Below are 12,213 nucleotides of genomic sequence, written 5' to 3'. Positions count from 1 at the left end.
GCAGAAATATTTATTCTCTGGGAGACTATTAGTTGGATGTTTCAAAAAAGTTACTCAGCCATTTTTGGCATGTACATTAGAAGCAACCCAGATACCAAGGTTTCATGTAGAATGATTTGCGAGGTGCTATGTAAAAACAGACTGAAAAAACAAATTGCAAAACATAGACTGAAACTCTTATTACCCAAATATCTTTAATATGTTTCTCCCAACACATATGTTGACATACACTTAAACCCTCTATCAAGCTTTTGCTGATAAATATGAAAAAATATAAACACTTTGCTAAATTAACTAAGTCAAACAATAAGTGGGATGTTGGGTGGCTCAATGTAAAACTGGTGAAATGTATTATTTTGGGGGATATTTATGTAAACTGAATATTTCTGTATTTTTGGTCTAATTTGACATAGCACCAGTCAACCAGTACAGAAGATGATAATCTTTAAAAATGCAAACGTCTGCGGATTAACACTGGAGTTACTGCTCTTCTAATGCATTTGATATTTTTGCATTAGATTCGCAGAGGCAGCAAACCAGTTTATAAAATCCCAAATCATGCTCAATCATAAAATTGTGCCTGGAGTATTGAAGTGGCCCACAACCTCTGTTGTTATCGAAGAGACTCGACCTGAAAAACTACAGGTAACATTTTTTTTTTTTTTATCAGTTGAACAATAACTTGGTCAAGATTTTGGCATTCTGGGTTGTAAGTCTACATGACTGTAACTGTTCTAGTATGTGCTGTCTTAATGTTATTTCATATCTTTTTATTAAGCATAGTTGAATAGTGGCCATGGTTGAATTGAACATAGATGTTAGTGTAAGTTCAATATTGGTGAAAAAACGAGGTCCAAGAAGGACGACTGCCCTTTGACACGGTGGAGTGGGCATACTTATGGGCCGTGCTGGCCAAGTTTGGTTTCGGTCGCGGGTTTGTGAGTTGGGTCCGGTTGCTGTACGAGGGGCCACTAGCGAATGTTGTGGTGAATGGTCGGGCATCTACTCCGTTTCAGCTTGGTAGGGGTACTCGGCAGGGCTGCCCCCTGTCGCCTCTGTTGTTCGCCCTCGCCCTTGAACCGTTGGCTGCGTGGATACGTTGGCACCCGGATATACGGGGCCTTCGGTGGTCGCCTGATCACGAGGACCGTATTTCGCTCTATGCCGATGATATCCTGTTGTATCTTGCCTCACCGAAGAAGTCACTTATAGTGGTCTGTGACGTACTCGCATCGTTCGGTAGGAACTCGGGGCTTGTGATTAATTGGGGCAAATCGTATTTGTACGTTCTTAGTGGCGAGGTCCCACCGATCCCTAGAACATGTTCGATACAGGTTGCCCAGCAAGGTTTTGTGTATTTGGGGATTTTTATATCCATGGATCCGGTTGTGCGCTATGAGAGGAACCTGCTCCCCCCCTTGGTACGCTTGAGGCGAGATGTTGAAGGTTGGCGGAGGCTGCCGCTCTCCCTTGTTGGGCGTGCGGCCCTGTTCAAAATGATGTCCCTTCCCCGCTTCCTCTACGCCCTCCAGAACACCTTGGACTGGGTACCGGCCAAATACTTTCGGGAGGTCGAAGGCCTCCAAAGGACGTTGCTGTGGGATGGGCGGCCGCGAATAGCTATTTCAAAGTTGACGCTCCCATGGTACGATGGGGGCATTGCGCTCCCAGACATCCGACGGTACTATTGGGCCACGCAGCTGAGCGCGATCAACCATGGGTTTTACGGCCCTGCCCTTAGCCCTGGGTATGCCATGGATAGGTGGCTGCTGCGCGGAGGCAACTACTACAGGGCGTTGTATTCGCGGTCCCTAGACTCGTCCCTCACGGGGCCCACAGGTGTGGCGGTGCGCGTATGGAAGATGGCGACCGACTCGCTGGGCTGGAAGGATAGGCTCACCCTCGCTACCCCATTGTTTGAATCGGAACGGTTGGGAAGACTCTGGCACACGAAGGGCTTTGATAAGTGGGACCTGATAGGTATATCCAAGGTGGGAGATGTGCTACATAAGGGGAGGGTAAAGTCCTTCGAGGAGTTGCAGACTGAGTTTGAGCTAGGGCCTTCAGAGTATTTTAGGTATATCCAGCTGCGTCACGCCCTCCGATCAGTCCTCGTGGAGGGTGAGAAGGTGCCGGAGTCCTCTCCCCTTGAGGACCGAGTCCTTGATGGTCATTTGCCCTTGATGGTCATATGCCCGAGAGCACGATTTCGCTCATATATAAGAAGTTGATAAACGTCCGGGCAGACTTGCTATTGGGGCTGAGAGAACAGTGGACCAGGGATGGCCTCGAGTTGGATAATGAGGACTGGCAGTCAGCGGTCTCTTCGCCTAAGGAGGTTGCGATCCCGTCGCGTCTGAGGCTGGTGCAGCTTAAAATACTGCACCGGGTGTATGTTACGGGGCCAAGGCTGGTCCACATGGGATTCTCGGAGGACGGCCTGTGCAGAAGGGGATGTGGTATGGTGGGTACTTTCCTGCACATCATCTGGGAATGTGGTGTCATTGTGGAGTTCTGGAGGAGAGTCCATGCAGTTATGGGGGAGGTGACGGGCATTGTGGTACAGCCGGAGGCGCGGTGCTGCCTCCTGAACGTCTGGGGCCCCACCGATCTCGATGAGGCGCAGACCCAATGGGTGACTCTGGGTAACATGGTAGCTAAAAGGGATATCGCGCGATTATGGGGCTCCTCGGGAACCCCTACACTGACCGCGTGGAAGGAGAACATGGATTGGAGCATGGTTAGGGAGAAGACGGTCTACTGCTCTAGAGGTCGCCCCCGGAAGTGGCATGCCATCTGGGGGCGGTGGAACCAATACAGGGGGGGAATATGTCTTGCCCCGGACCTGGAACCTCCCGAGGAACAGCTTTCCCCCTGACCTACCTTCCAGCACAGTTTGGTTTTGGTAACCGTTCTGGGCCTCTGCTGTTCCCCTTCTTCCTCCGCACACAGTCTTATACTTAGTAGATGAGTGGGGTCCTGCCTCCCCTGGGGGCTTTCGCCATGGGATTTCAATGTTTCTGCCTTGCTGGGGTTTGTTGTGTGTTTTTTCTGTGTTTATTTAAAATTGGACCTTTGCATTACTCATCGTACTGTATCTGGGACACATTACTGTATCTAACTTGCAATGCTGCCGAACCCTCGGGCTGTCTGCTGAATAGCTGTGTCCTGAATTTCGAAATAAAGGTTTTCAAAAAAAAAAAAAAAAAAAAAAAAAAAAAAAAAAGAATGACGACTGCTACTATGGTACAGTCATTTTTAGGTTGTGCCGGGGCATCGCATGCGCCGCTCTTCCAGGCATGCTGTATTCAGGTATGGACTTGAAGCTCCACCCACTCTCTGCCCATATTTTTCATTGGCCTATGGCATTATGCTTTGTAAATGTTGCTTCTGATTTATTGATTGGCTTATCAGTCCCTCCCTGTCTTCTGTTGTTACCTCCTATGAGGACTGGGCCTTTCACATGTGTCCTAACTCGGGAGCTTTCATTAGCAGTTCTGAGAACTATTTACTTAAATAATATACACAGCACTCACGGGATGCCAGCGTCAGTAATGACATCCGCTTCCTAACAGACGTTTCATTTGCATTTCTTGTTTTGTTTGCAACTCACCGCACTACTTTTATTTTTTGCTATTTATGTGCGGGTATGCGCAGTTTGCCGAACTCTTTACCGCTCGGTCGTGTTTTAGTAACTCAGCGCGGCGCCCGCTTAATGGGCGTCGTGCTATAACTTTTAAATGAGCTCCATTTCTCCCCTCGCTCCCCCTCTGCACGAACGCCCATGAAGGGACGCTGTCTTAATTAAAGAAATATTCTTGTTTTGGTTAAAGCACCCCATACCCCACTTTCACGTTAATGTCAGCCGCTCCCCTTTCTTTAGACACAGCTCATCTAAAGAAAGGGGCGTGGCTGCTATAAATGTGACACAGTGGTATGGGGCGCTTTTACAAAACAAAGCATTTGTTTGTCAACTGAACAAACAGATGCTTTGTGCTTGTAAAAGCACCCCATAGAGCGCTTTCACTTTAATGGCGGCTGCGCCCCTTTCTTTAGACGAGCCGCGTTTAAGGAAAGGGACGCGGATATCTTTAACGTGAAAGCGCGGCATGGGGCGCCTTTTCAAAAATATAATTTGCAATCCAATAGGTCTCGCATTTGCGAGAGTTTAACCTGCCAATAGCTCAAACTCTCTTAAATGCGTCCCTGAAACCTATGTTTTTTTTCAGTGAATTTCAAAGGTTTTTTAAATGGTAATTTCTAAGTATAACGTCCCTGAAACCTGTGTTTTTTTTTTTGTGAATTTCAAAGGTTTTTTAAATGCTAATTTCTAACTATGCCTACAAAGGTAGGACATGTGCAGAAAGAGGAAGAAAGGCGCAGAAAGAGGCAAGAGAAATGCAGAAAGAGGCCTTGTTGCAAAGTCATCCTGTGCCCCAAAGTTTTTGCTGACGGGCATTGCTGGTAACTGCCTCTGACTAACCAGGTTCGGAGCCAGTGTTATGCTGAAAGACACTTAGAATACAGTGAAAACACCTACATACACTAGGGTACACTATGGGTTGGGGTACCCCTGTGATTGGCAAGACCGCCCCTGTATGGCCCTAGTATATAATGGGGCAGGCGGATTAAATCTATCTCTAACTAAGAGGTGCAGAAGGAGGCAAGAGAAATGCAGAAAGAAGCAACACAGGTGCCGAATGAGGCAAGAGAGGTGCACAAAAATGCCAGTGAAGTCCAAAAAGAGGCAAGTGAGGTAGAAACAAGAGCAGAAAGAACAAACAGAGGTGTAAAAAGAGGCAACATGGGTGCAGAAAGGAGCAGGAGTGGTGCACAAAGAGGCAAAAGAGGTACAGAAAGAGGCAGGAGGGGTGCAGAAAGAAGGAAGAGAAGTGCAGAAAGAGGCAAGAGAATTGCTGAAAGAAGCATCAGAGTTATAGAAAGAAGCAAGTGAAGTGCAGAAAGAGCCAAGTAAGGTGCAGATAGAAGCAAGAGCAGTGCAGAAAGAACCAACAGAGGTGCAGAAAGAGGGAAGAGGAGTGGAGAGAGGCAAGAGGGGTGCAGAAAAAGGTAGGATGGGTGCACAAAGAGGCAAGAGAGGTACAGAAAAAGGCAAGAGGGGTGTAGAAAGAAGGAAGAGAGGTGCAGAAAAAGCAAAGAAAAGGGCAGAAAGGCAAAAGAGGTACATAAAGAGAAAACAGGAGTACTGAAGAAGGAAGAGAAAGAGGCAAGAGAATTGCTGAAAGAAGCAACCGGTGTAGAAAGAAGCAAGAGAAGTGCAGAAAGAGGCAAGTTGGTGTAGATGGAAGCGAGACAGGTGCAGAAAGAAGCATGAAAAGTGCAGAATGAAGCAACAGGGGTGCAGATAGAAGCAAGAGAAGTGCAGAAACAGGCAATGGAAGTGTACAAAGAAGCAAGAAAAGTGCAGAAAGAGGCAAGTGAGATGCAAAAACGGGCAGGAAAGGTACAGAAGGAGGGAAGACGAGTGCAGAAAGAGACAACAGGGGTGCAGAAAGAAGCAAATGAGGTGCAGAACGAGGCAGCAGACGTGCAGAAAGAGGGACGAGAGGTGCAGAAAAGGCAAGAAACGTGCAGAAAGAGGCAAAAGAGGTACATAAAGAGACAATACATAAAGAAGCAAGGCAGGTGCAGAAAGAAGCATGGAAAGTGCAGACTGAAGCAACAGGGGTGCAGAAAGAGGTAAGAGAAGTGTAGAAAGGAGCAAGTGAGGTGCAGAAATAGCCAACAGTGGTGCAAAAAGAGGCAATAGATGTGCAGAATCAGGCAAGAGAAGTGCACAAAGAGGCAAGAGAATTGCTGAAAGAAGCAAGATAGGTGCAGAAAGAAGCATCGAAAGTGCAGAATGAAGCAACAGGGGTGCAGAAAGAGGCAAGATAAGTGCAGAAATAGGCAAGAGAAGTGCAGTAAAAGGCATGAAAAGTGCAGAAAGAATCAAAATAGGTACATGAAGAGACAACAGGGGTGCGGAAAGAAGCAAGACAGGTGCAGAAAGAAGCATGGAAAGTGCAGAATGAAGCAACAGGGGTGCAGAAAGAGGCAAGAGAAGTGTAGAAAGGACCAAGTGAGGTGCGAAAGAGTCAACAGAGGTGCAAAAAGAGGCAAGAGAGGTGCAGAAACAGTCAAGAAAATTGCAGAAAGAGGCAAGTGAGATGCAAAAACAGGCAGGAAAGGTACAGAAAGAGGGAAGACGAGTGCAGAAAGAGACAACAGGGGTGCAGAATGAAGCAAATGAGGTGCAGAAAGAGGCAACATATGTGCAGAAAGTGCGAAGAGAGGTACAGAAAAAGGCCAGAAAAGTGCAGAAAGAGGCAAAGGAGGTACATAAAGAGACAACAGGCGTGCAGAAAGAAGCATGGAAAGCGCAGAATGAAGCAACAGGGTTTCAGAAAGAGGCAAGAGAAGTGTAGAAAGGAGCAAGTGAGGTGCAAAAGGAGGCAAAAGAGGTGCAGAAAGAGGCAAGAGAAGTACAGAAAGAAGCAAGAGAGGTGCAGAAAGAAGCAACTGAGGTGCTGAAAGTGGCACAAAGGGTACAGAAAGAGGCAAGAGAAGGGCAGAAAGAGGCAAGAGGTTCAGAAACAGCCAGGAGAGGTGCAGAAAAAGGGAACAGGGGTGCAGAAAGAGGAAAGTGAGGTGCAGAAAGAGGGAAGAAGTGTGCAGAAAGAGACGAGGGGTGCAGAACGAAGCAAGTGAGGTACAGAAAGAGGCAACAGAGGTGCAGAAAGTAGAAGAGATGAGCAGAAAGATGCAAAAGAAGTGCAGAAAAAGAAAGTAAGGTGCAGAAAGAAGCAACAGAAATGCAGAAACAGGCAAGAGAAGTGCAGAAAGAAGCAAGAGTGGTTTGCGCACCTATTAGTACCAATTTAACAGCCACATTTAGCAATAAGTAACAGGTGACCATTCTAGGTTTGCATAGGACCTTCCACAATGCTGTAACACTTTTTGCTGCATTTTTGGTAACGTTTGAGTTCTAAAAAATAATTTTCAAAACCAAATAGTGGCGCTAGGTGAGAGGACTGGGGCAAACCATTGAGTCTTGGGCGGAAACGTCTGTGAGGGAGATATTTGAATTTCGTGCCCAATGTAGGTCCCTCTTCAGCCAAATTCTTTTGGTGCCTTCACCCTGTGAAGAGTTCTACATTCACAATTAATCACTTTTCTGGAGCTCAAACTCCTCCAGCAGGGAAAAGGCTGCAAGCTACAGCCAAAGATTATCAACAAGTTCATACACCTTTTGCTGTGAGGTCCCAACTAAATCTGATTAACTGCTGTGGAAAAGCTCTGAGCATGGGAAAACTGAATCTTCACACCAACTGCAACTCACCATTATTGTATTGGCTTGGCAGGCTTGTAAATTATCTTCCAGGCTATTAGGCAGGGATATGATAACTCTGTAAAAGTTCCTTCTTTTTAATGTTTATTAAAAATCTGACTTAACCAGTGCATTGGCTTTTAATAAATATTACATAGTCCAAGAATGAAGTATGTAAGTGTTTTCTAGCCGGAGATAGCATTGTTACATTTACAATTGCATCCCAGTGTTTTCTATGGCACAGCTAGCCTTGCTACAGACAAACAGTTTTGGGGCGCAGTACCCTATAAGAACTTGTGTTACATTACATTTCTATTTGCCCTTCTATTAAATACCATGTGCCCTGCTTTATTGGCAGACTCAGGGGTGACTTATTTATATTTAAAAGAAGGTTTAGACCTGTCAAAAGGGTTTATTTTGACAGGCCGAACTGCATTTTAAAAGCTGCTTCAGTCAGGCTACCATGGTAGGCCTGAATCCATGGTTTGCACGTTCATGGTAGTGGATGGGACAACGGGTGCTGCAGTCCACCAGTGAGATTTAACTTAAAAGGCCCTGTGTACATTCTGAATCATATACTAGAGACTTTTAGGAAAGTTAAATATGCCAATTAAGGGTTTATTAATTTCATCATCTGGAAAGGAGGAGAACATGCAATTTACAGCTGGGCCGCAGGTTTAAAGTGCACGAAGGTCTACAGCCAGCAACAACAGATAGGGCAAAAATATAGTGGTACACCATGCAAAATAAGACCTGCTTGTTTATTTCTACATGTTTGACACAAATACTCATGACAATCAGGACAAACAAGAGCACTAGTCATCATAGCATTCACCCTAAATATGTGTTTCTCTGTAACACACATTTACCATGCACACCAGTGTGTGGTACCAAGTGGTGTGTTAACTCCTTAATTTGAAGAATAACTGTCTATAACGCCCTACAACAATTGTCACACAAAAACGTTCCAGCTTTAAGAAAGACCCATGCTTTACTCCTGCCAATATGAAACACATGCCAGTTGGACCACTGTGTAAAGAAATGGTGCAATTTGTGCAACATGAGAAAGAAATATTACCACAACATATGTAAGTTAAGAAATAAAAGAAAGATGTTGTTAAAAACACAACAAACAGAAGCATAAACACCGATTTTTATAAAGTATTTGTGATATGTTTGTAAATCAAATTGTTAATGTGTTTAACACTGGTATTATATGGAGTACTACTATCAATCAGTGTGTTTTAAATGTTCACAATGTGATACGATGGAGGTTGTTAGCAGTTCTACCTGAGTGTTTACTTGCACCTCCTCTACAGTTGACTATTTCAGTGTATGGTCGGGGGACCCAGGGCCGAGTGCTGCTCACCGCATTTGATCGTACCGGGTACCCCATTTGGACAAGCTCTTGCCCTCCTTGACAAGTCTCCCATTGCCAGCAATAGACAAATACTAACAAGTAAAGAGTCACAAATGTGAACCTCTTGCTTATGCCCAGACCAAGATTTAGTCCCAGTTCAGCCGTACCTCTGAGAGTCCAATAGATTCAGCTGCAGGCATCCAGGAGCTGAGCAAAGCAAATTTGTGGCGTATTTTGTTTAGCCTGTCATAATTATTCAAACCCACAAGCATGTTAATGGTTATATGTAGTGTGAAATGTTCCCAAAAGTACTCCAATTTGTTCAGTACATCATATACTGTGTCCCTTGGTGTGTGAGTTGATTTGCCTGCATAATTGTGTGGATGCGTATGAGTGTATGCGCACGTGCACGCGAATGCTTATTGTTCACACTTGTATGTATACATGAGCTTGTGAATGCACTTGTGTGTGTATGAGTTCACTTGTGTGCATGAGTCCGTGCCTCACATGCACACCTGTGTAAGCACGTATCCGATAGAGACTACTGGCCGCAGATTCCTTCACGTAGAATTATCCCCATGTGAGAGACTGGACCCGGAAACCTTTCCTGCCCAGCATTCCTGCGTGCAGGAGAGACGGCATCACGCGACTCCGCCCAGGCGTTGTCTGCGCACGTGACGTCAGTGAGGTCACATAAGTCCCACCCCGGTGCGCCTACATCAGTCTTTTCCTTTTCCGCGTGCAACGCTGATCCGGTTTGTGCTCTGGGCCTGTTTAGGCCTTTCCCTTATGCTCTTGCTGCATGTGTGGGAACAGTGTGCGAATGCCTTCGGGCTTTAAAACTTGTTCGTCGTGTGGCCGCCTCATGTCTGCGTTGGATCCTCACCCCATCTGTATGTGGTGTTTGGGGGAGCACCACGACTCCACTGATTGTGAGGCGTGCCAGCAGATGAAGCCGAAGTCCCGGCGGGAGCTCTGGATGAAATTTCTTTCGGCTCGTGTGTCCAGGTCGCCGTCGCCATCTCGCCCGGACCCTGCGGAATTGTCTCGGACCCGCGGCTTCCCTCGCCGACTTCGATCTTCTCCCAGGTCTCAAGAGCGCCGCTCACCTATTGGTAAGTGTCGCAGTTTGTCCCCGAGGGTCGGGTTCCGGCCTGTCGGGGGCGTGGGCTCTCCGCGGGTGGTGCGGCCCCGTGTGTCTTCCCCTTATCCGCCGTTTCCCGGCGTGGGGGCGACCAGAGGCCAGATGGAGACATTTGTGGCGGCTTTGTAGGCCTTGCTGGCTTCTCCTCTTCCTCCTTCCCCTCCTGGGCCATCAGCGGATCCCTTGCAGTGTGTGGGTCCCTCCGTGGCGTCCCCGACTGGTTCGGATACAGGCTCGGAGGATGTGGTGCCGTTGGGGTGCGGCCCTTCGGGGGTCCCTCCTTCGGATCACAGCGCCTCTGCTTCGCCGCAAACTCCTGCGGGAGTCCCTGTGGTGTCGCTGGAGGTCGCCGGGGCTCGGGTCGCACCCTCGAGCCCCTCTCGGTCCTCGGGACAGGCGTCGGCCTTGTCCGAGGTGACGCCGCTACGGCGCCGGTGGCTGCTGGCCCTGGCGGCGCCACAGGGGTCGACGGAGGGCCCATCTCGCCCTGTCACGAGTCGCGGCTGGCGGGGGACTCCTCGTCCCTCCCCGGGCCCTTCTCGTCCCTCCGCGCAGGCGGCTGTCTTGTCGGAGGTCAGGTCGGTGCCGGAACGGCGCCGCCCCTTTGCCACCCGGGATCCAGCCCAGCTCCGGTCTCCTGTGCTGTGTCGGAGGCCGCCCTGGCGTCTCCTCCGCCGCCGGTCGACGACGGTGTCCTGCCTCAGGCTGCGGACTCTACGGCGCCGGGCCGACATCGAGTCGTTGAATCGTCTTCGGATGCCTCCTCTTCTCCAGAGGTTCGGCGGTTGCTGGTGTCATCCTCGCCGGAGACGGGCCGCAGTGTCGTGGCTTTTTCCCTGACGTCGTCTAAAGGCGGCTCCTCGCCGTCTCCATGACCGCAGTCTTCCCCACTCCTCGGTCCCTCTTCCTTCCTTCTGACCTTGGCCCTTCCTTCCTCTGGTTGGCTTGGGGGATGGCTGCCTTAGCTTGCAGCCGTCACCTAACGTGGAGCTGCTTTCCCCTCCGCAGGGCCCTACGGAGGCGGGTGCAGCTTTAGCCCGTGCTGTTTCCACGGCTGTGGGAATTTTGCGCATGGGTGATCCAGGTACCCATTTCCCCGCAGATCATCTTCTTGAGGTTCTCCATCAGGGCTCTGGTGGTAGGGAACTGTTGCTGCCCTTCGAGGGTTCACTCCACTCTTCTCTCTTGGAGACTTGGCGCCGTCCCGCCACAGGGGACCCGATGCCCCAGCACCTTCTGCACCGTCCCCATCTGGCACCGCGTGATCCGGTGTGCCTTTCTCTTCACCCTTCGACCAGAGGCCCCCTTTTGCAGTCTGCCTTTCCTGCTTTGCCGCTGCTGTTGTCTCCCCTGTCACGGGAGGCCCGCTGGCTGGACTCCTGGGGGCGCAATATGTTTGCCTCAACCAGTGCAGCTCTGCGGGCCCTTAACACACTGTGTGTTTTTGTTAGGACCACTTCTTTCTTGTGGGACTTGGCGGAGTCCCTTATGTCTCTCGCTTCTCAGGAGGGTGCCTGTGTGGATTTGAGACACCATGTCTTGTATGGTCGGGAGCTGGCTGCGTTTATCCTTCGCTCCGCTCTGGACATCTCGGAGGTACTGGGTCGTGCCATGGCCTCTTTGGTTGCCCTTCGTCGCCATGCCTGGCTTCGGGACAGTGTGTTCACGGAGAATGTTCGAGAACGGCTGGTGGACTTTCCCTTTGATGGTGCTCTTTTGTTCCATGCCCCTGCGGACTCCACCATCCAGAGGTTCTTGGCGGGGCTTCGTCCTCCTCCGCCTCCTCCTCCCCCGTGACCTGCGTGTTGATCTAGTTCTTGGAGCTGTTATTCCGTTGGGGCGGGTCGCCCCGGTTGCCTGTTCTGTGTGCTTCATGGCCACTCGAGTCCTCCTTCCTGAGGCTGTGGTTCTGTTGGTTGCTGGCCAGCCCCTTTTTGACTGCGTTTTTCCCTTGGGTTTTTTACACCATTCTGGGCCTGAGATTGGGCCTTCTGTGTTTCCCCTCTGGCTGCTTGATAGGCCTCTTGTGTTTTTTTTTGCCGCAGGTCTTTTTTGTTGTCCTCTGCTGCGGAAGTTTCTTCCTAAGAGGTTCCCATGTCTTGGGATATGACATGCCCTATTGGGGCAGGGTTGGCTGTTATAAAGCCCTGGTTTGTGCTGGGGAGTTGTGGTCGCCTGCGGGCTTCTGCTCTTCGTAGCGTTATGGTATGTTGCGGATGCAACCTTCTTCTTCGCCTTTTTGCTTTGAGTGTTTCGTTCCGTGGTGTCCCTGGCGTCTGGCGGAGCTTGCCAGTGCAGCCATCTTGTTCTTTCTGCACCATTGTGCCTTCTTGGAGCTTTAGTGGGACTGTCATCCTGCCTTCTCTGCTGCTTCCAGTG

At 49.2% G+C, this 12,213-nt stretch overlaps 1 protein-coding gene across 3 annotated transcripts in view; it reads left to right on the top strand.

The window, feature by feature from the left end:
* LOC146801783 (E3 ubiquitin-protein ligase TTC3-like) overlaps positions 1 to 12,213 on the top strand; it is a 1,211,260-nt gene that overhangs the window by 346,451 nt on the left and 852,596 nt on the right. For all 3 annotated transcript variants that reach the window (XM_085621275.1, XM_085621274.1, XM_085621273.1), the window contains exon 21: positions 519 to 645. In XM_085621275.1, coding sequence (XP_085477401.1) covers positions 519 to 645 — 127 coding nt within the window. The remainder of the gene's footprint in view (positions 1 to 518; positions 646 to 12,213) is intronic.

The sequence above is a fragment of the Triturus cristatus genome, chromosome 8 (genome assembly GCF_964204655.1).
Source record: "Triturus cristatus chromosome 8, aTriCri1.1, whole genome shotgun sequence".
In the NCBI taxonomy this organism is placed as follows: Eukaryota; Metazoa; Chordata; class Amphibia; order Caudata; family Salamandridae; genus Triturus; species Triturus cristatus.
Note: the sequence above shows the minus strand (reverse complement) of the source record. Positions and strands in the feature narration are given on the sequence as shown.